Source organism: Hippoglossus hippoglossus, chromosome 17 (assembly GCF_009819705.1).
Source record: "Hippoglossus hippoglossus isolate fHipHip1 chromosome 17, fHipHip1.pri, whole genome shotgun sequence".
NCBI lineage: Eukaryota > Metazoa > Chordata > Actinopteri > Pleuronectiformes > Pleuronectidae > Hippoglossus > Hippoglossus hippoglossus.
In genome coordinates this window covers 13297550-13319310 of record NC_047167.1, presented here as the reverse complement: position 1 = coordinate 13319310, position 21761 = coordinate 13297550, and the positions used below count along the sequence as shown (strand labels likewise).

The 21761-nt window shown below is 46.2% G+C and overlaps 1 protein-coding gene across 2 annotated transcripts in view; it reads left to right on the top strand.

The window, feature by feature from the left end:
* Positions 1-5647: 5647 nt before the first annotated feature.
* Positions 5648-21761, top strand: part of ptch2 (patched 2) — a 28456-nt gene continuing 12342 nt past the window's right edge. For both annotated transcript variants that reach the window (XM_034613043.1, XM_034613042.1), the window contains exons 1-9: positions 5648-5794; positions 7326-7518; positions 16516-16705; positions 16790-16859; positions 16952-17043; positions 19228-19336; positions 19455-19541; positions 19667-19788; positions 20650-20797. In XM_034613043.1, the coding sequence (XP_034468934.1) occupies positions 5648-5794; positions 7326-7518; positions 16516-16705; positions 16790-16859; positions 16952-17043; positions 19228-19336; positions 19455-19541; positions 19667-19788; positions 20650-20797 (1158 nt within the window). The remainder of the gene's footprint in view (positions 5795-7325; positions 7519-16515; positions 16706-16789; positions 16860-16951; positions 17044-19227; positions 19337-19454; positions 19542-19666; positions 19789-20649; positions 20798-21761) is intronic.

Genomic DNA, 21761 nt, shown 5'->3' with positions numbered 1-21761 from the left:
TTTACTCTTCCTCAACTTTGATTTACGGCGTGAGAGACGTGGACTTATAAGAAACAACCCAACAACCGTTTTTATGAGCAGAACATGTGCAACCACGAAGTTTGGCCTGCATGTGCTCCTCTCGTTTTTTTTTAAGCAACGTTAAATATATACTAACAAAGAAGCGCACACACTCTCAGATGGATGTCCTGGGTGGATGGTGGAGAAACATGTACGACACACAGACACACGCAGATGCACGGTGAGGTGAAGGTGGAGTTACAGCCTCTGGGTTGGGGGGGGGGGGGGGGTGGGGTGGGGGGAAGGGGGTCGCCTGAGTAGCTGGGTGGCTTCATGGCTTCAGGGCTGATCGTGGGTGAGCGAGTGAGAGAGAGAGGCAGAGAGCAGGCCACCCAAGAGGCAGTCAGAAAAACCTGTGTGTGTTTGCTGCTGACCCCTACACATTAGCACAACACTTCCTCAATTTGTCTTCTGTGTTCTCCGGCCACAAATGAATTTCCTCCACAACCACCACCAACGCCTCCACCCCCAAACACACACACACACACACACACACACACACACACACACACTGACACCACCCCATCACTAACTTAAACGTCTGAATACATACACACACGCAGCCTTTTTTTTAACAAGCCTCTGAGATTCTGCAGTTGCTTGGTCAACAAAGAGTGGAGACACAGATCTGCATGTATGGGATAACAACCTCAGTGACATGCCTCACACACACACACTGCAAGATATCCCTGTCGATCATTGTGGAGGCCCCCCAGCTAATTATCTAAACATTGACTGGGTGGCTGATTGGGATCTCGTCTTAAATTGCTTTTGCAATAAAATGACAGGAAGAAGCAAGCGTGACCTGCGTTTACACCCTCAGGTGACCTTTTCTTTCTAATTGAATTCATTACACTGTTTATAACAACCAGAGCTGTAACTGCAAACGGGTCGGCTATTCCAAAAAGTTGGGTTTTTTTTCACCTCCACTTTAAATCACGTTGTACTCTTCAATTTCACACCAAGGCTAATTGTAATTAACTTAGCAGGAGGAAATCTTCAAAATTTAGTTGGAATTGGAAAGTAAAATGTATAAATGACTGAGGTAAGTTCCCATATGATTAAAAGAAGCCTGTTTTCCTGTTTTCCTGTTTTCCTCGCGCAGTTCTCAAAGTGACACCAAATATAACGTGTCGGTGTAAGACGACAGCTGCGTGTCGTCTCCAGGTCTTTCATCTGATAAGCTTGTTCATCATTTGTAACAGATCACAATAGTGTGGAGCTACACACCAGTTCAGCGTGATTTGCGTACATATATATGCATATGCACGCAAACCTCTTTCAAGCTACAGGTCTGAGTTTGCATTACCACCTGCGAGCTGCGTCTGACAATACCTCTGTTACAACCACACAAACAAAGACTTAAAGAAAAGTGTGTTTCTGTGTCTCTCTGTGTGTTTTTCCCCCCAAGAAAGGCAACCATTCATTACTGTGACAAAGGGGTAAAGAAATGCATTATCATAATTAATCTTGTGTGAGACTGTGGGTGGCAGCTCTGACTCTCCTCAGAGACTGACAGAGGTGCTCAGTGCAGAAAGCGTCTCTCTGCTACCGGGCAACTTGGAGCTTCTTTTTTTTTTTTTGCACTGATATCTTGGAAACTTGTGTAATTACAGACTTGTAAAGCTGGAAATGTCTCGCGTGTTTCCCCCCCGACAGCGTGTGAGACGGCTTTGTGAACTTTCAATTAAACACCCAACATGAAAATGTTTTATGACTGAAAAAGTACCATGTTTTTTTGTTTTTTTTTTATGTATATTTAACAGCTATATTTTTCTAGTCAGTCAGTCCATGGCCAAAAAATCCAGTTTGGTTATCACGAGAATGATTTGTTCATTTGGAGAAGAGTTGATCCGAAGAAGTGTTTGTGATTTGTTCTCTTTTTCTTTTTGTTATGTCTGGGCCTGTTTTTCAGAGCCAGATGTGATGCTCTGTTGTTGATGGAGCAAAATGGAGAATCCGACATTTCCCTCAACTGTATAATTTGATTAGGATCTTAATCTTTATTCCAGACTCGGATCGAAAACGTATTTATTTATAGGCCCCTTTCTATTTTTTCTAGAGTTTTGATCCTGGGGCTACACAAGTCCTGAGCTATAATTGTTTTTGTCTTATATGAGGTGTGGAAATGCTGCCATTTCTCACGATAAACTGCAGAAAAGTTAATGTTCCGATCTCAAGTGGTTTTCCTGATCTTAAACTAATTAAAACTTGTTTCTATGATTATTTGCTTTAAATGCTTGATACAGGCCTGGTGCTTAAAGTTCACCCTTTCGGGATCAGTCGACTCTTTTAACATATTGTGGCAACCATTTCTGATATGTTTACAACATCTCAATGTGATCCTTCCTGGTGAGGACGTTTAAAGCCTCCACTGCTTTAGGTTTGACAAGGTGTGTCCAGATGTCTAACGTCTGCCATTTCCTTCAGATTTTGTACATTGTGGTAACTAGCTCAATTGGCCTTATGTGCATTTTTTATTTACTTATTCATTCCTTTCTTGGGAGGGGGGGTAGGCTTGTTTTTCTTCTTTTTTTATGTAATAAAAAACTCTTCTAATGCCGCTCATACACTGCACTCACATCAATATAGTGGTGAAACTACAGGATAACCAATCCTGATTGAATGTCCTTACTTTGAAGCAAATGTTTGATTTCCCCCTCTTTTTTCAAATTGGCTTTCAGATCTGGAACAAGCAACACGTGACAACTGCCACATGGAATAACATACTTTTGTTTGGGTTTAATTTTTTTTCTATTTGTTCTTCTCGTCCTCTTTCTATTCTTCTTCTCTTTTTTTCGTCCAGCACGTTCAGTGTTCCCCAGGTGCACTGCACAGTTGAATAGCACATTATCTCTATGGTTGAATTTGAGTTTTATCTCACTTTTACTGTGTGTGTGTGTGTGTGTCCTAAATGATCACAACATCACGGTTCCTTCAGTAAAAAAGGATTTTAAAAGTATTCTTCTTCTCACGCATCCACATTTACTTATTCCTTATGGGGGGAAAGAAGAAGAAGAAGAAATGCAGTCGTGAGCAGTCCTACAATCTCCCTCTTGGATAAATAAACAGTTTCTGTCCCTGAACTCCCGGGCGTCTCGGCTGCTGTGAGACGGCTGAGTGCCAGAGCGGTTCCGTGGCTCTGCCTATAGCACATACAGAACCCTGGACGGACAGTCAGCCATGCATTCATGGATGAACGGTCGGATGGATGGAGTCACTGGGGAGAGATGAAATGGAGGAATGGAGATAGGGGGCAGGGAAAAGTTAAGAGGAAGAGCATTGGTTTAGGAGCAGCTGAAACAGGCAGGAAGGACAAAGGTGTTAAGGAGAAAATCTAAAATAAAAATAAGTGCAGAGGAGGCAAACGTGTAGAGAAGATGAAACGAGGGACAACGGGGAGAGAGAGAGAGAGAAGGGGATGGACGGATGGAGGGAGAGGGACCATATGGGACACAGGACGTGGAGAGGGGGAAGGAGGGAGGAGAGGGCTCGGGCAATTTGTGTTTGAAAGCCAGGGCGGTGTGATGGCAGATATCTGCACAGCGCATGGTCATCTCAGACGGTTTATTTATCCAAGGCCTCCAGACCAGGCCTCGGACCTCCCTGAGTTTGTTAGGCTTGAGGGGGCCCCCTACCACACAACCCAATTCCTCACATTCCACATTAGCTCCCATTTCCAGTTGCCCGATTCCCTCCAACGCTCAGCCCAACCCAACCCAGTCCAGGCAAAACCATGCCCGGCGCCGGCTCCTGCCCGAGCAGCCAGGGCCTAACCCAAACCCTGGAAACGTGAGCGTGTGGTTTGCCTTCGTTTGAACAGATGGATGAGTAAGTGTATACGTAGGTGTATCACTGAACGTCTGCAGGGAGCAGCGGGCAGGTGGTCCGGTTAACAACAATCCTGGGATCCGATTTATCAAGTTCGGACGTTCAAGGCCTCCAAACTGAACCAAACTCCATATACCTGTGAATCTTGACACTCGAAGTATCTCAGCTGTTAAATAACCGTTTGTTGACCCACACACGCTCATTCCGAGAGGAGACAAATCATTTTTATAGTTTCAAAACATCCCTTTCAATGACAAATCATACTTGTAATGCAAGCACATGCAAAGCCAAAGTGTTTGTTCTTCACCCCCATTCTGTCATGAGTGGGGCCAATGGAGGATTTACATTAGCAAACCACCAAGACACTCCTCACCTCCATTAGAAAACAATCTGCTCCGAGAACCATCTTTCTTTCTTTCTGCCTTTTTCTACTTCTTGGGTGAACTGCTCTCTGAACTCGTGAAATCATGCATGGCAGGACGTGGAAGCCTTCCAAAGAAAAAAGTCTCCCCTCAGAGATAAGGGTGTCACACACTGAACCGGGGGCGTCTTACGGGTGTTGATGAAAAACATGTATGATCTTCATGATCTTTTTTTTTTGGTTGTTTTTAATGGTTTAATTTATAGAGACAAGAGGTTTTATTGTCGAATGTGTGAGGGAAACCCGTCCACCTACTTTTAGCAGCTTTTGGCCCTGAGAGGTGAGGTTGCAGCTGTTAAAAACCAATGCACACACACGTCCCTGCACCCTGTTACAAACTGCACTCACTGACATGGTCAAATAAAACATGTCTTTGGGGTGCTCTGAAACAATCTGAGACCTCATCAAGCCTCTGGATGCCCTGGGGCGATACATGCAACATGTTGACAGATGTGAGGCTCTCGCTTACAGAAAAAGGTGAATGGTGTTTACATTCTCCACCAAGAAGTTGAATCCACTTTTCTTTTCTTTTTTCTCCTTTCACTGATTGGGCTGCTGATGAGCTGTGTGCGCGCCTGTCGCTGTGATATCATGTGCGGTTATTTGCTGCAGCTCCGGAGGACCCGCGGTGGAGAGAGAGAGAGAGAGAGAGAGAGAGAGAGAGAGAGAGAGAGAGAGAGAGAGAGCGAGGCGCGCTGTGTGCGTCAGTGCAGAGTTTATTGAAAGAGTTCCTCCCTCCCTCCTCCTCCCCCTCCTCCTCCTCCTCCTCCACCACCACCCAGCCTCCTCCCTCCCTCCCTCCCTCCCTCCCTGCCTGCAGCCTGGGTGGTCCCCCTCTCTCTCCACTTTGGTGAGCTGTTGCTTAGCAGCTAATAATAGGCGATGTTTGCAAAGTAATTTGCCTCTTCCTTGGCCAATGGGAGCCGGAGCACTTTTCCATCAAACCTCCCTTTTCAGGATTTGCCGAGAGGCGAACTTCTCCAAATGTTACCGCTACAGGATCGGAGTTAGACTTGACACGGACGGCTCAGACACAGGCTACTACTACTACTACTACTACTACTACTACAACTACTCCTCCTCGCTGAGACGTCGTTTCACACACTGTCGGGACGAATGAAGACTGAAGGATCTATACGGATTTCGGCGCATAATGTTGGGATGGAGTTTCGCGACTTGTTTGGCTCCAGGGAAGACTAGAAGCCGTTCTCCCGACTTGTCGCCGGCGCTGCTGGATGCGCTCCCCTTCTATGTTGGATTACCGTCGCCTTTGCTGAACTCGCACCGACTCTCCGCCGCTTCGCTCCGCGCCCCGCTCGCCCTCAGACTCGGACCATGGCCTCGGATCACGGGGTCCCGGGGGCCGGCGTCTTTGGAGATTTACCCCCGAGTTATGCGCGCTCTCAGCCGCCCGCGAACCCAGAACTGCTCCGGAGACCCAGCTACTGCCACGCTGCTTTCGCACTTAAACAGATCTCCAAGGTGATGATAGAGAAACGCTCGGCTTCATGAGGAGAACCCCTCCGAACGCGCAGCTTCTGGGTTTTAAGTCGTTATCTAATCGCGAGTTGAGGGCGCATGTGGTGAATGTAGGCTGGAGGAGCAGCTCCTCAAACGGGGGGTCCGGGGACCACCAGAGGTCCTGGAGGGGAGAGGACCGCCAGAGCAGGAGCAGGCAACAGTTTGATTATGATTAATCTGAGGGGAAAAGGTGTAGAAATTGTTGCTAGAGGTTGATGCAGACTCGAGACATCTTACTGTACCAGGTTTGAGCCCGTTTGACAGTTTGGGAACCTCCTGGGATGAAGGGATAGAAACTTAACGAGAATCCCCACACTCCACACTTTGCTGTGCATTATAAAGGACTTTACTTATTGTTGCAGCCATTGCAAAGGCAGCAAGTGAGAGAGAGTTTTTTGGGGTTTTTTTGTTTCCCACATCCCCACAGTCAGCCGTGTTGTGCGTGTTTTTGGCTTTGTGCAGCAGCCAGGCAGCGCAGAGCAGAGCGCACTGGCCCGGGGTCTGTTTGGAAATGTGGTGGGTCCTGTAAAGGAATTCACTGATTGAGTTTGATCTGACAAAGCATCTTTGGACCGCCCGGATGCTTGGACGTGTTTCAGCACTGCTGAGAGAAACCACAACACCGGAGCAATGTGTCCTGCAGCGGGGACACTTGTAGCACAGGGACCGAGTTAAAGTACAGATTCTAACTATTCTTTTGAAAGTTATAGGGGAAAACGTCTATAAGTTAGATTGCCACAGGGACACAGATGCTTTCTAAAGCCCTTATTCTTAGCAGGCTGTTATCTATGTGTTAGTTTCAACCCCTGCAAAAGTGAATGAACAAGGATTTTCTTAGGCTAAAAGTAAACAACTACTGTTTTCTTGAGGTGATGTATTTGTGCTACAAACTCTCTAAAGACCAGATTGTTAGAAAGTCTGTATTTTAAAGAGACATCTTTTACATTACTATAAAGTTTCCAACTTCCAGACTGGAACATTATGTGATATTCAATCACTTTTACTTAACTTTTTTCCGAATGTCATGGTTTTGCTCCTGCAGTGAAAACAGCGCTCTCATGTTTGCCTGAGCTCAAGCAATAGGAATAAGTTTCCCGAATAGAATCGATACCTGTCGATTAAATTGTTGAACGTGTGAGGTGTCATGAGAAAGTGTCCTGAGTCCTGATTTAGTTCAGGTGTTGTGATATGATGTTTTAGATGTAGTCTGAGTGCACATACAGGAGAGGAGAGTCAAATCTGTGGTTAGCTGGTTAGCACCTTCATTTGTCGCCATTTAAATTTCAACAAAATAAATCTTCTCTCTGAATACAGAGGCATGTTCCATCCAGTGTTTAGGATTGCAAATTGTCACTGCGGTCGCCACTGTCATAGATACAAGCTACAGAACCCTGCCTTTGTGGACAGCTGTGTGATATGGTGCATTATGTATGTCTGGTAACTTGATAATAATACTGTCCTTTTATCGCCCTCCCTCCTTCTTTACATCCAGGGTAAGGCGGTAGGTCAGAAAGCTCCTCTGTGGATCCGGGCGAGGTTCCAGGCCCTCCTGTTCTCTCTGGGCTGCCACATCCAGAGGCACTGTGGGAAGGTCCTCTTTATTGGACTCTTAGTATTTGGGGCTCTGTCTGTGGGGCTCCGAGTCGCAGCCATCGAGACGGACATCGAGCAGCTATGGGTGGAAGGTGAGTCTTAAGTGATTTCTCATTCGATGCAGGCATGATGTGTAATGAGCGCTGTCCGTTTTGCCCTGGTGTCTGGTGTTGTGACCGTTTCCAAAGTGCATCCCTCATCATCGTCATCCTGTGGGATCAGTTTTTGGCTCGTTGCTGGATTTACTCGCTTTTACACTCGGCTCTTAGTAATCTGCATATTTCGTTGAACGTGTAATTTATGTACTTTTTTAATCTAGAGTTTGAATGACAATAGCGGCTGGTGAGAAAATCCAGCATGGTAATATTAGTGTCTCGGTGTTCAGTGACTCATGGTGTGTCTGGCTGAAATCCTGAGTGAAGCAGCTTCAAGGTGCAGTTGCCTTCATGTAGAAACACTGTGACGTGGACGACCGACAGTCCTCTCAGACACGGTCGAGGCTGATTTGAGTTGTTTGTTAGTGTATCGCTGGTTGGAAATGACCATTACACGCGTTATTTTTGTAAATTTCTCACACATTACAACTCCTATTAACTCCCATGTCAGTGGCGGTTTGTGTCTTTTGTGTGTTGCCAAAGCTGTTTCCTCACGTCTGTTCATTTCTGCGTAAGTCACAGTTAACCTGAGAAACACAGACACGTCTCTGACACGGCTGCATTCCAGCGTCACACACGCAGACACACAATATCTCGTGCTTCCTCTGTAAAGATGGCTGTGTTGCGTGTGCGTGTGCGTGTGCGTGTGTGTGTCTGTGTGTGATTGTGCGTTCTTCTCCTCTACATCTATCTTTCACCCTCTTTCTCTGGCACGTTGCATTTTAGGTTTAAATTCATCTGTGCATTTTCCAGCGGCAGAAGCAGCTTTATTTGGTTTTTCACACAGGCCAAATTCCTTTTAAACCCCCAGGCTTTCAGTGCCGGGGCTGATCCCCGCAGCAGATGGACTGTGTGAATGGTTAGCCATCTTTGAGGGCCCTGACCCCTCCCCCCGTTCAGCTCCCTGTGTGGTCCCTAACTATTCTTGGATTCCATTCAACAAGAGGCAAGCAAGCAGGCACCACCTCCCTCAACCCCCTCCCTCCCTACCTCCCCTACCTCCTCCTCCTCCCCACAAGAAGAAAAAATATAAGTGAATGCAGCTGAAGTTTACCCACCTGTTTTGCACGCTCTGAAAGCGCCACAGCAGTTGGTGAATATAAACAGACGCTATAGGGTTTTTAAGCCCACCATGTCACTAGAGGACAGGGGACAGGCGGCTCCCACAGGAGCTGAGTGGAGGTGTGGGAGGAATCACACGCTGCTTGTGTCAGGGGAAACGTTTGGAGGCCGTATGCTTCAATAAGTTCCTCTATATATCAGAATTAAAAGTGAAATCTCTATAAATGTTGTCGTTTAAACGATAAGATTAAGGTTTTGAGGGAAGATCCAGCGACAACAAGGAACAAGAGTTTCAAATTGTGCACAGACTCCCCTCTTTCTTTAGCTTTCATTCTGGTTAGTGTAAAAGGTTTCGGGATTACCTCTTGAGCTAATTGGCGTGGACGTCTCTTAAAGGAGATGTTTAGGTGTTTGCGTGCCAGTTGTTTTGCTGCGGGATTGAGGGAGTTGAACCGGGGGGCCTGAAAAGGAATGCTGTGCCTTTAAGAGGCTGTGGCCATGTTTCTAAAGTTTCTGCCTGCCTTGTTTCCACCAATAGCCCATTGACAAAGCTGCTAGGGCCTCAATGGAGAGTAAAGTGGTTCAGTAACAAGGAGAGGTTAGTTCTCCCTCTGTCTCTCTCTCTCTCACACACAAACATGGAAACACACACACACACACACACACACACACACACACACACACACACACACATATACACACATGCACCGTTGCACATAAGTGAGAACACAAGAGGGAGGAATGATACGCTCGCTAATAAGACAACTGATTTCAGATGAGGAGAATCTGAATGTTTTTCTAAAGTTGTGGAGTTTTATTGGATTATTTTTGCGCGTATATCTTAACCTTAAAGAAATGTGTAATGTAACGTAAACATGTTTCGATCGTATCCGAAAATGAAGTTAAAGAAAACGGCTGTTCGTAACTGCTGTACAAACAAAGCTTTTCCTCTTGTGTCCTAATTTGTTCATAATAAACTAGCTGTGAATTGACACCTTAAGTGTTAACACTCTGTCAGCATGGTGAAAGCTGGGTGTGTGTCTGTGTGTGTGAGTTAGGGGCATATGCTTCCAATCATATATTCATACACGACGCTGCCCCTGCAGTATTCACACATACGCAAACACGTACTCTTGTCATCTTTGCCACCTCCGTTGTGTGTACAGCGTGCCTGGCTGTGTGTCTGCCCGCCTGAATTTCCTGACTGCATGCCCGTGTGTGTGTGTCTGCCTGTGCTTTGTGTGCGTGGGTGTGTGTGTGTGTTTATATTTCTACCTGTCTGTCTGCCTGCTCTGTGAAGTCAGGCCACCAGGGCTTTTTTAATTGCTTCCTCCCTCCTGCAGCACCAAAACACTGTGAAGCCGAGCACAGCAGTGCAGTCTGTGTCTAGAAAGAGACAGAGAGAGAGAGACAGAGAGAGAATGGGAGGGAAAGTTAGTGTTTTCTAGTGAAATACCTGCATTCCCCAGCATATTTATCTTTTACAGTACTTATACTTCCCCCCAGCCTTTAATTCAATATCTTTTTTGTTTTTCCTGAAGGATACTTGTCTGGGAACTTTCAAAGGTGCACATGCAGCTTGTAAAGTAAAAGGGTTAATCGTGCCTTCAGTGCTCACACCTGCATAGGTGAGAATAAAACCCACAGTATCAGGGTGTTTAGTCTGTCAGGAGGATTAAGGGCCATTTTTTGGCTTAAACTCCTCAGTCACTAAAACAGACATCATCCATCAAAACGCCTTAAATGACTCACACAGATCTTGTTTTGCTAGCTCCTTTAAAATGTCATGTTATAGAGGATCATTTAAAAAAGTGAAGCAAATATTTGCAGCTCATAAAGAGAAGGCGATACTGCATTTATAATCCACTACACCTACCCTTTTGTGAGTGTCTGCCCACCTTGGAGAGTGTGAACGTTGGTGTGAGCCGGACAACGTGTGAACCCGGTTTGCATTGTCCACAAGCAGAAAAGAGAGAGATCGTAAAAAAAAAAGAAGTGCAGGAAGAAGGGAAGGATACGAGGAGGCATTGGAGGGGGGGTTGGAAGCAGGAACCGGGTGGAAGGTTTATGGCTCGCTGACACTGTTTTCTTCTTTGCTTGTGTTATTTCGCCTGTCTCACTTGAACAAACTCCAAATGTGCGAACATCTAGTGCGCGTCTCTCTTTCAACGTAAAGGCCTGTGGGAGGGTGCAGTTTCGCGAGAGAGAAGCCGGAATTGTGATTAAATCTGTGAAACTATATTATTCTTTTTGCAATAATTGTTCTGAGCCGCGTATTAAATGGTAAAACTTTTTTCTCCCCCCACACACAAAGACCCACTTGAAAAGCTTGTTTGACAAATAGAGGAAAGAAACGGCCTCCATGTAAGAGTGGCGGTGTTTACTCTCACGTTAACTAAACTCATCCTTCTTCGCAGAGTTTGGGTGAGGCATGACAGACATGTACACAGACTCAAGCTGTCCAAATATGAGTGTAGTGAGACAGGTCCTATCCAGATAGCAGGCGTACCACATGTCCCATAAAGAGGCTGTGTAGAGAGAGAGGATAGGAAAAGGGGGGAGGTATAGATCTACACATGCACGGTCCACATAGCATGGATGCAAGGAGACTGATGTGTTATCTTAGCCAGCTAGCAACGAATACCAAGCCAGATAGTTTGCAGATAGGAGCAGATGCAGACACAGATTGATTTGAAGACACTGAAAGAGTCTGGATGAGAGAAAACACACACACACACACACACACACACACACACACACACACACACACACACACACACACACACACACACACCCCTTTGAGTTTGCGCAAATGAGCGAATGCACACGTGGGCATTTTTTCGATGTTTGGAGCAGCTTTACTCTAAACAACCCTCAGAGCGGCACAGCAGGTAAATGCTATAATTCATCGGAGCGCACACAGCGCCCCAGTTCAGACACAGAAAGGGAGCTCTATGAGGCATTATTGGAGGTGAATAGTGCGCGGCGGTGCCCCAGCTAGATAAATAAACTCCCAGCGCTCAGGGCCCGGGACCTCACTGGTAGAGAGAACAAACAAGACCAGAGTCAACCTGGGTCACTTCTAAATGTTTATTTCACTCCCCCCCCCCCCCCCCCCCCCCCTCCTCTCCCCCCTTACCTCCATCCTTCAGTCCAAGTCTCCCTCATTCCATCTCCTTTCTCAACACACACACTCCTCAACACACAGGCCGAGACCACCCCCCAATAAATAAACACACATTGAGCAGCTATAGATACATGTGCATATGACGGACACATGGCGTTTGCTTCCAAGATACAGGAAACACGCAGTCTGTTCTCTACTTGTAATTTTTTGCAGTTATAATTTTTTGCAGTTATAAACTTTCAACGCAGCCACCTGACAGTGATAACACATGTTTATAAAGTTATTTCGATGCCAAAGCTTTTATATATATATAAAAAAGGGGCTGTCAGAGTCTTTGCAACGTTGAATGCAATATCCTGAAAGGCCGAGAAGCGGGGGATAATGATAACTCACCCTTTCTCTCCACGCTGAAGAGCAACCTTTGTCTTTAGTCTAAGTGAAATAAAGCGACACCAGTCACCTTAGAGTTTGCACCATTTGCTTCTGTCTTCACACCATGAAAGTACAAAAAAAGTAAAGGGAGTAAAGGGGAGACGGAGAGAGAAACTGAGCATTTTCTTGGTACTTGGGAGGGAAAAAAGAAATGGTTCAGGGGCTCAATAAATTCATTTCTCGTCTGAATGAGACCAGCAACGTGGAAAAATTTTGCCTTTCAGGCCGGGATGAATGTATGTTTCAACCACACATTAAGCAGTATTAGCGGTCAGTGAAGTGTCTAATGTGACTATTTTTCACAGTGGCCAACACTGCCCATGATTAGCATAATTAGCAGAGGCAAGCCTATACATATGGAAATAGAAAGTGCCTAAATGCCAACCCTGGTGGAAATTTATGTGTGGTGGCTAACACCACTGGCACATCTGAATAGAATGTAAGTGAAACTCATTTTTCATGTTGTTTTGTACTGTTTTTAAGGTGTGATCTCAGGGCTCGTGTTTGGAACTGCTGGATTTAAACCGATTTATCATTTTAGTTTTTTGTGTTCACACGTTGATACATTTTTTTTTTTCTGTCTTTGAGGACTGATTAACAGATACAGTGAAATGTAGACAAACACACACACACACACACACACACACACACTCACACATATGCAAACATTGTATTTCTATAGGTGAGATAGCAACTTGCCAGTTTCTCTTTCTTGCCCCCAGCCTCACCCTCCCACAGCCAACTTCAGCATTGTTTTACTGGCTGGGAAAGTTTGGGTCCATTTACTTTTGTTGCAAAAAAAGACGGAAAAACCGTTCCCTCTTTATTTTATTCTGCTGTTAGTTGGGAAACATCTGAAAGAAATTGAAGGGGTGAATGACAAAAGGGTCTGCATTCAGTCTGAAGCTGCTGTACTGAGGGATTGTATGGAGGGGAACGGCCCATCTGCTGGGGGGTGCCCTGGCTAGGGAATGCCACACAGGGCAGGGCCGGGCTGAGGACCCAAAGTGGGGCACAGTCGTGATACTAGGTGGGTCCACGTGTGACAAAAGGAGCAGGAGGTTTTAATGTGATGCTGGGTGCCAGGCCAAGAGAATGAAATTCTCAAGGGCCTCAATTTAAAAACACTGTGAAAAAAAGAATGATGTATGGGCGATGGCAGTGAGGGCGTAGCATCCTAGTTTTTTTTTTCCGTACATTGTTGCTACTTCATGGTGGTCAGAACTCTTTTTTCCCTCTTAAATCTATCTTTTATCAAGGGGGGTTCTGTGTGGAAATTGGCTGTACATGTCTTCTCGTGTTGTCATGCTTTGTAAATCAGGAGCAGGTCATTTCCTATGCACGATGTACCAGGTAACAGCATACATGTCACTTATAGCCCTCTTCGTCTTGGGTCTTCCTCCATAGCAGCGTGGGGCCTTTCAGAGGGCCCCTAATCCAGCTAATCTACCACACTGAACTTTGAAGGTGGCTCGGCCTGACCTACCATGGCCTGGAACTGGGACCAGGCCTGTAAGCCACAAAGACAGAATAGAAGAGAATAGAAGAGAATAAAAACACAGTGTTTTAAAGGTGGTCTTGGCTTCGTCCTGGAAGCCAGATGTGAGAAGCCACAGATATTTCACTGAGTTAGGGGATTCTGGGTGTTTGGTGTTTGGGTATGGGTCAGGTGGGGAGGAAATGACTGAGGTCGATGGAGACAGGGTCCAGTGTTTACACCGGTCCACCCACACAGGCACACACACACATTGATGCAAACATTGTATTTGTACACTGCACAGCCATGAAACCATGTCAGGGCTTGTTATGACATTTTTTGCTCAATATTCACTTTCCCAAAGTTGTGACTGTTGTGAAAGTTCTTATAGTGGCAAAGCTAGTAAATCAATTCATATGTTTTCAGCCAACAGAGCCAAGTTGTTTGCTATAATCTGTGATCGGCGGTGGGCAACTTCCCGAAAACCATTTAACGATAGAGATCAAGATGTGATTTAGACAGTTGGGATCATTTATTTATTTGTTTATTTATTTATTTTCAGACCCTGACTAATATTTCATGTTTCATAATTGCTAGTGGAATGAAATTACCAGCCGCTGGGGTGTTAAAGCTCCACACTCAAAGGCGCTTTCTTCACAGGGTGGGAACATTTCCGGGAACTGTCTCTTTAAGGCTGTGCTGCAGAGCCCGGGCTGAGTGCGGGTAGAAGTGGGGGAGGTTGAAGAAGAGTGACAAAGAGAAATAACGTGAGAAAGAAGGAGGAAAAGAAGAGGAGAAATGAGGGGATAGAAAGACAAAAAAAAGCAGATGAGAAAAGAAAAGGACAAGGTCCCCGTCTGGAGCCAGAGCCGAGTTGACTGAGAGCTGAAGTGAGCAGAGTAGCTGCGGAGCTCAGAGTTGGGTGGTTGGGGCCGGACTGGGGGTTGAGGAGAGAAGGCGAGAAAGAGTGAGGGAGAAGAGAGAGGACAGGCTGCCTGGGTGGTCCAGATGGGAGGAACGAGACACAAATAGCTATAATTTACTTCAGGAGGCCTGTAATTACAGAGCCAGAGTCTCTCCGAGCCACCCAGTTCCTGTTGGGATCAAAACCCCACACTGCAGAGGTTAACATACGAAATGTCAAAAAAGGTTTAACAGATGTCAACGAGGTCCACGGACGGAAAGAGTTCCATTTTGAAGTAGCCCTTTTTTGATTAGGAATCTGTGTGGCGAGGAAACTGTAGCAGGGAACCATACGTCCATTCGCTGTTGCCTCATCACTTCATACATGTCCCTGACAGTGTGAAAATACTCTTTTTGAAAAACTTGAGTTTCTAAACCACAATAAAAAGTCTTCAGGAAATTACTTATCCTATATCTTTTTGTTGTGGCTCCCTTGAAAATAAAGCTTTATAACTACCTCTCGACTTAGGACCAGATGTGTATACCCAACAAGAACATGTCCCATTTTGAGGTATTTTCTTTTGGGATGCACTGAGCCAGACACTTGGGGGGGAAAAAGGCGCCCATGACTGCAAATAAACGAGGTGACCTGATATTCTCCTGCTCCTGCGTAGGTAATTAAAGCCTTGAAAGTAAAGCCTAGAAGTATTGGGAGTGTGTCTCCGAGGTCCTGAGTTTCTAACCTGATCTCACACTTTTCACGGCGTGGGCTGAATAGTTTGTTTTTTCTTTTCTCCCCATCAATTATAGGAGCCTGCTTCAGGCTGGGGGAGATACAGAGAGCGTGACTGAGGGAGGGAAAGAAAGAGGGAGACAGAGAGAGAGAGAGACAGAGGCAAGGGGCTATAGATGGTGTTAAGGGGAATAGAGAAATAGATGCTAAATGGGGGTAAAGCCTGCAGGATCGAGTGCAGCGCAGTGAAAGTGAGTAAAAGAGTGACGAGAGTTACAATTAAGAAGGAGGTAGCCCCAGTTTCCAGTCTCCCCCACTTCCCCTCTTTTCCTCCCGCTCTCTCTGGGCTTGTCATGTAGTGGGATAGCGAGAGGGGCAGACGGGCCCTCTGTGATCCAGCGCGGCATGTTTCATGTCCACTTGGCACAGGCACAGATCCCCCCGGCTGGCAAACTCTTTTCAGGGCAACCTCCTGTAATTAGGGGGCTGGAGTCTACCACACAGCTCCCTCTCTCTCTCTCTCTCTCTCTCTCTCTCTCTCTCTCTCTCTCTCTCTCTCTCTCTCTCTCTCTCTCTCTCTCTCTCTCTCTCTCTCTCTCTCTCTCTCTGTTTTTGTGTTATCCTCTCTCTTTCCTGTTCATCACCACTTATGACATTCTTATCTCTCCTCATGTCATTCACAACTTCTCCTCTCCTCTCCTCTCCTCTCCTCTCCTCTCCTCTCCTCTCATCTCCTCTCCTCTCCTCTCCTCACTTCCTCAAAGATGGACACCGGATATTATTAAAAACAGGAAGAGCCGTTCATCCTTTGCTCGTCCTAAACATTTTTCATGTATTCCTAACCGTCCGTATCTGGTGCCCTGGGCGGGGTGGTGGTGGGGTTTTACAGGGGCATCGGCAGGCTGGTTTTCCTAACAGGGCACATCTGTTTTACAGAATGGGCCAATGAGAAGCTGTATTACTCATTTCTCTTGGCCAGATGCTGGCTTGTGTGAAGTGCCTTCAAAACCAACACTGGCGAGGGCCAAGGGCGTTGGTCGATATATGTGTGTTCTTGTTTTAAATGTGTGCGCACGCAAGACACTTTGTTACATGAACCCAGTGCATGTATTTGTGCATTTGAAGAAATATGTGCTAATGTATACAGCATTAATCGAGCTATCTTTGGTGTTAATGAATTGTTCGTTCTTTGTCTTCTAGCTGGCAGTCGGGTGAGCACAGAGCTTCGCTACACCAAGGAGAAGCAGGGAGAGGAGTCAGTGTTTACCTCACAGATGCTCATCCAGACCCCCAAAGAAGAGGGCACCAGTATTCTTACCCAGGAGGCCTTGCTGGTCCACATGGAGGCTGCTCTGTCTGCTAGCAAGGTCCAGGTGTCGCTGTTTGGAAAGTAAGCAGACCTCGGATATGTCACGGGAAAAGAAATGTTCTTGTGTTAAGGATCGTCACTAAAAAAGTATTTCCTTTCTTCCAGATCGTGGGATCTTAACAAAATATGCTATAAATCAGGAATTCCTATTATTGAAAATGTCATGATTGAAAGGGTGAGTTGACAAAGTTACAAGTTATTATAAAACGTTCCTTTTTTCAGATTTGTGATGTTTAATCGTGTTTTCTCCCTATATCCTGATTCCAGATGATTGACAAGCTATTTCCCTGTATGATAATCACCCCATTGGACTGTTTTTGGGAAGGGGCCAAACTACAGGGAGGCGCCGCCTATTTACCGTAAGTCTTGGAATATTTCACACACTTTTTTCTTCTTTTTGCATATTAAAGATTCATCGAGACTCTAGGCTCTCCCTTTTCTGTCACTGCTTCCATCTGACTTGCGTTGTGGACTGGAGCTTTTGGAGGGGTCCATAACTTTTAACACATGCTAGATGGAGACATACAGTTGGGCTTTCAGTAGTCTGTCAGTGGGTGTTGTGACTGACAGCGGCGGTCAGTAATAGAGTTCTTTTAAGGCCCAAAGAGGGACTGGATGGAGGGTGGGTGGGTGTCCTGACAGAGAAATTCAAAGAGGGGGAGAGTGAGGGAGAGATGGAGCGAGGGAGAGGGGAGATGACTGCAGCGGCAACTGGATGGTGGGTTGGTAGAACGGAGGGCGGAGAGGCGGTGGTGGTGGTGGTGGTGGTGGTGGTGGTGGTGGTGGTAGCAGGGGAGCCCTTTGGGTCAGACAATGGTAAGCATTCTTTCAGTTTACGAGTGAGTGTCCGTCAGTGCAGGGGCCCCGTAGGAGGGTGGGAGGGGGGGCGGGGGGCAGGCTTTGTCAACTCACGGCTAACACTCGGCATTCTCATGGTAATGCCCCAGGCTCCCAGCTCCCAAGTTGTCCAACAAATAAAATGGGCAGCATTCAAGTCTCAAGTCCCCCGAGAAGACAGAGAGAGGCTACAAGACAGTTAACAGCAGAGACGGGGCGTATTTGGGCATTTGTGGATTCAAGTTTTTTTTTTTTCTTCTCGTTTTTTTCGTTTACGAAGTTCTCCTGAGAAATAGAGTCACTGAAAGAGTTTTTTTTAAGCTGTGATATTTCAATTGAGACCTCGGTTAATAGAGGATAGTTTAGATCATAGCAGATGTTACTCTGCAAACAGAATATTTGTTTAGGTTTGCTGACAGCAGTGTGTTGCATGACAAGCCAGCGAGTTCAGAAACAAACAAGTTTCCCATTCTTTGCATCTCCCAGTTGGCTTTTGTGAGAGCACGGCGACCGAGAAGGGAGAAGGGTTTCTTTGATGATTCACATGTCCTCCAAGTATTCCTGTAAATAACACTAAAGTGCTCCACATCTGTTGTTATTCCTTATTTGTTTGTTACTCTTTTTTTTCACGTATGGCTGAGGCGAACTTGTGGTCACTGAGGCCGGTGGCTTCCGCTTCCCGTTCAGCCCTGGTTTTAAAGACAAAAAGGGAAAAATAAAAAGGAGTGAGGATGGAGAGAGGGAGATGGGAAAGAGTGCGAACAAAGAGCAGCAATCGATGAAAAAACAAAAGGGCCCAGGACCGGTTCACTCAAGCAAAGAGTAGCTGATAAAGGAGTGTGTCTTTGGGAGCTGCAGCAGAAGGGACGCTGGTATGTGAGAATAGGAGAGGAGCTCTCTTCATGAACCATTAAACCCAGAGTGGAGATGTCTTTGACTCTCTTCTTTTTTCAATCACTGCAGAAAACGTCCATCTCAAATGCAGAATCTCGAATCCTCGCTGTTTTCAAAGCATAATATATCTCTGTCTTTTATGGAATATTTTTATAACTGTGTTTTATGAACCTGTTGCTAAATTTGAGACCTCCTGCCCTGCCGCACCTCAGGAGGTAGAGCAGAGCATCCACTAATTGTGGGTGGTTCCATACCCGGGTCTGAAGGGCATTGATTCCTCTTCTGATAAAAGTAAAGAAAGCAAATAGACTTTAAATGAAAATAATTTGTATAGATGGCAGTATGGAGGAAGGTGATGGATGTATCCTATGAAGAGGGAGAGCAGGTGTAACAGGTTCTTTGTCAGTGAACATCATTTCCTTCCTCTCTCATCCCTCACCTATTTCCCAGCTCAGCCTCTCCCCTTCCCTCCCTCCTTATCAAGATGTTTGCGAGGCAGAGGTAATCGTTATGACTCGGTGCAGGACATAGAGGAATAGAAGCGAGCAGGCAGCCACCCTGCCTTTTCCCTGGGCATTGTGGCAGCGTGAAACAGGATAATAAACGCTATTTTATCCTGTATCTGCAGCTAGCCTCTTGCGCGGTCCAAGCAGAGAGAAGTAAAATCAACTGAAGTTTTTTTTCCCCTGCTAAAATTGAACTTTAGCAGGGATGCAAAGCCACATAGCCTCGCAGGCTACGTGCGGTGGAAGTTCTTTTATAGTTTCGTGATCTTCAGGTTATCATTTCCTAAGTGTGTCTCTGCTCTCCAGGGGTATGCCGGACATCCAGTGGATGAATCTTGATCCAGTCAAGCTGATGGAGGAGCTCAGTCAGTTCACTTCACTGGAAGGATTTAAGGAGATGTTGGACAAAGCCCAGGTGAATTACAATGACAGATTTACTGAATGAAAGACTCATGAACAATTACTGCTAACTCATCTACGTGCATACCTTTTTCCACATACTGAGATTTTTGTTATGTTCTTTAATTCTGCAGGTGGGTCACGCCTACATGAACAGGTCTTGTCTGGATCCCTCAGACCCCGACTGCCCTCTTAGTGCCCCCAACAAAGACAGAGGAGAGGTAAGCCCACACAAAAGACCACCGCTTCAGTCATTACATATACAAAGTAGCTGTGGCACAACAGAAACTCATAACATATCTCTTGTGTTTTTTTCTGTCTGTCCCCCTGCTCTCCTTCCATTCAGAGTCCTGACATTGCCAAGCGTCTCCAGGGTGGTTGCCACGGTTTCAGCCGGAAGTTCATGCACTGGCAGGAGGAGCTGATCCTCGGAGGGCTGGTCAAAAGCAGCCAGGACACTTTGCTGAGGTGTGTGTTTATTAATGCGTGCAAAGATCAGAGCGCGATGCTTCAGGGTTTTTTACACAGCAGCTATAAATTTGCTCTTGTCATTGGAAGATGTAATAGTAAGAGAGTCAGGGGGGGGTATATGAATGTGTGTGTGATCAATACCAGCTGAGCAGGCAGCCGGACCGCCCATCAGCTTGTGAGCCGCTGCGACTGGAATCTGTGTAACCCCTAATAACCCAACAGACACATGCTAGGAATGCCTCATACGCACAGGGATCGGTTTCCTGCATGACCCCGGTCCAGGATAGGCCAATTAAAGATGATTGACAGCCACATAAAGCCCCCCCACCTTGCTACACATTTGTTGTGTAAGTGGCCAAAGAAGAAGACGAATTGGAAGTAGAAAAAGTCTCTTGATAAGAGACCAATACAAATGTAGTGGCAATATTGGGTCAGAGCCCAGATCACGACCCACATGGGCCCAACAAGTCTTTGGAGCCACATTTACTCTTGGATGTGATTTATGATCATTTCTTTCATGTGTTTTTTTTCACTCGCCGTGCCAGTGCCAAGAAAACCTGAGGACATCTGGGCTCGCAGCCTGGAGATCGGTAGACAGTCTAGATAACACCTGCTTTTGGCTGTTTATATTGGCAGACAGGCAGGCAGACAAATCCTAGAAGAAACGGCACCTGCCTTTCGCCATTCTCACAGGGGTGCACTCCGGCTGTAGTGAGGTTTAGGGAGACAACGAGCATTCAAACAGTCAAACGGGATGGTTTTTAATGCGCTAATTGGGAGATGGATGATGCAATAGAGGTTTCACAATTCTGACATCTCTTGATGTGCCCTGAGCTCACGTTTTTTGGTGTTTTGCAGTGCGGAGGCTCTCCAGACCATGTTCCTGTTGATGAGTCCGAAGCAGCTGTACGAGCACTTTAAAGACAGCCACGAGATCCACGAACTCAACTGGAATGAAGATAAGGCCACCGCCATCCTCGAGTCCTGGCAGAGGAAGTTTGTGGAGGTGCGTACACGTACACACACATTCCATGTACATTCAAATGCACACGGCACCACAAAGTAATAGAAAGAGGATGAGAAAAGTGAGGAGGCATTTCCTTGTCCCTATGCAGGCTTGTTTTGCTTTGGCTCTCTCACACACACACACACACACACACACACACACACACACACACACACACACACACACACACACACACACACACACACACACACACACACACACACACACACATTCATTCATTCTTTCTGCAGTGTCTGAATTCCATCAGTCTTCAGCTCCCTTGTAAAGCGAATCACAGGGCAGTAGGTATGTGCATACGTGTGTGAGTGGGTGGGGGGTAGGTCAATCATCCCTCTCTGTCAGAGCCCTAGTTATAGGAACAAGCTGTTGCTGTGATAGCTGACACCCACCATGGTGAGGGTAAGGAGGGACGCAGGGGGGAGGTAGGTGAGGGACATGGAATTGAGGAAGTGGAAACAAACCTAAACTCAGAGAGACGCCGTGCCCCTTTCCCCCACGTTACAAAAAAGAGAGTGAGCGAGCGGCGATGAAACGCCAACAGGTAAATTGCTGTGGGATAGCAATTGGTCGACTCGTGGCACAGGGAGTGGAGAGTGCCTTAGCCCGCCGAGCCATGCTATCCATCCCTTTCACCTTTGACCTCACAACCTCTGGCATCTGTGCTCATTACTCCTCAGTTGTCACACACACACACGCATGCTATCCCACGAAAACACACACACACACACACACACACACACACACACACACACACACCTTCGTACTCATTTCACACACATGCACATTTCAAAGAGACAGGGGGGCCTTTTTTTCTGTTTGGGGTTATTGAAGAGGCTTGGTTGTGGTGGGCTGTGGAGGATGTTGTGTATCTTCCTGTGAACGCAGCTAATTCCCACCATCAGATTCTAGTGCATTTCTAATGCAAGAAATTTGTATCCCCCCA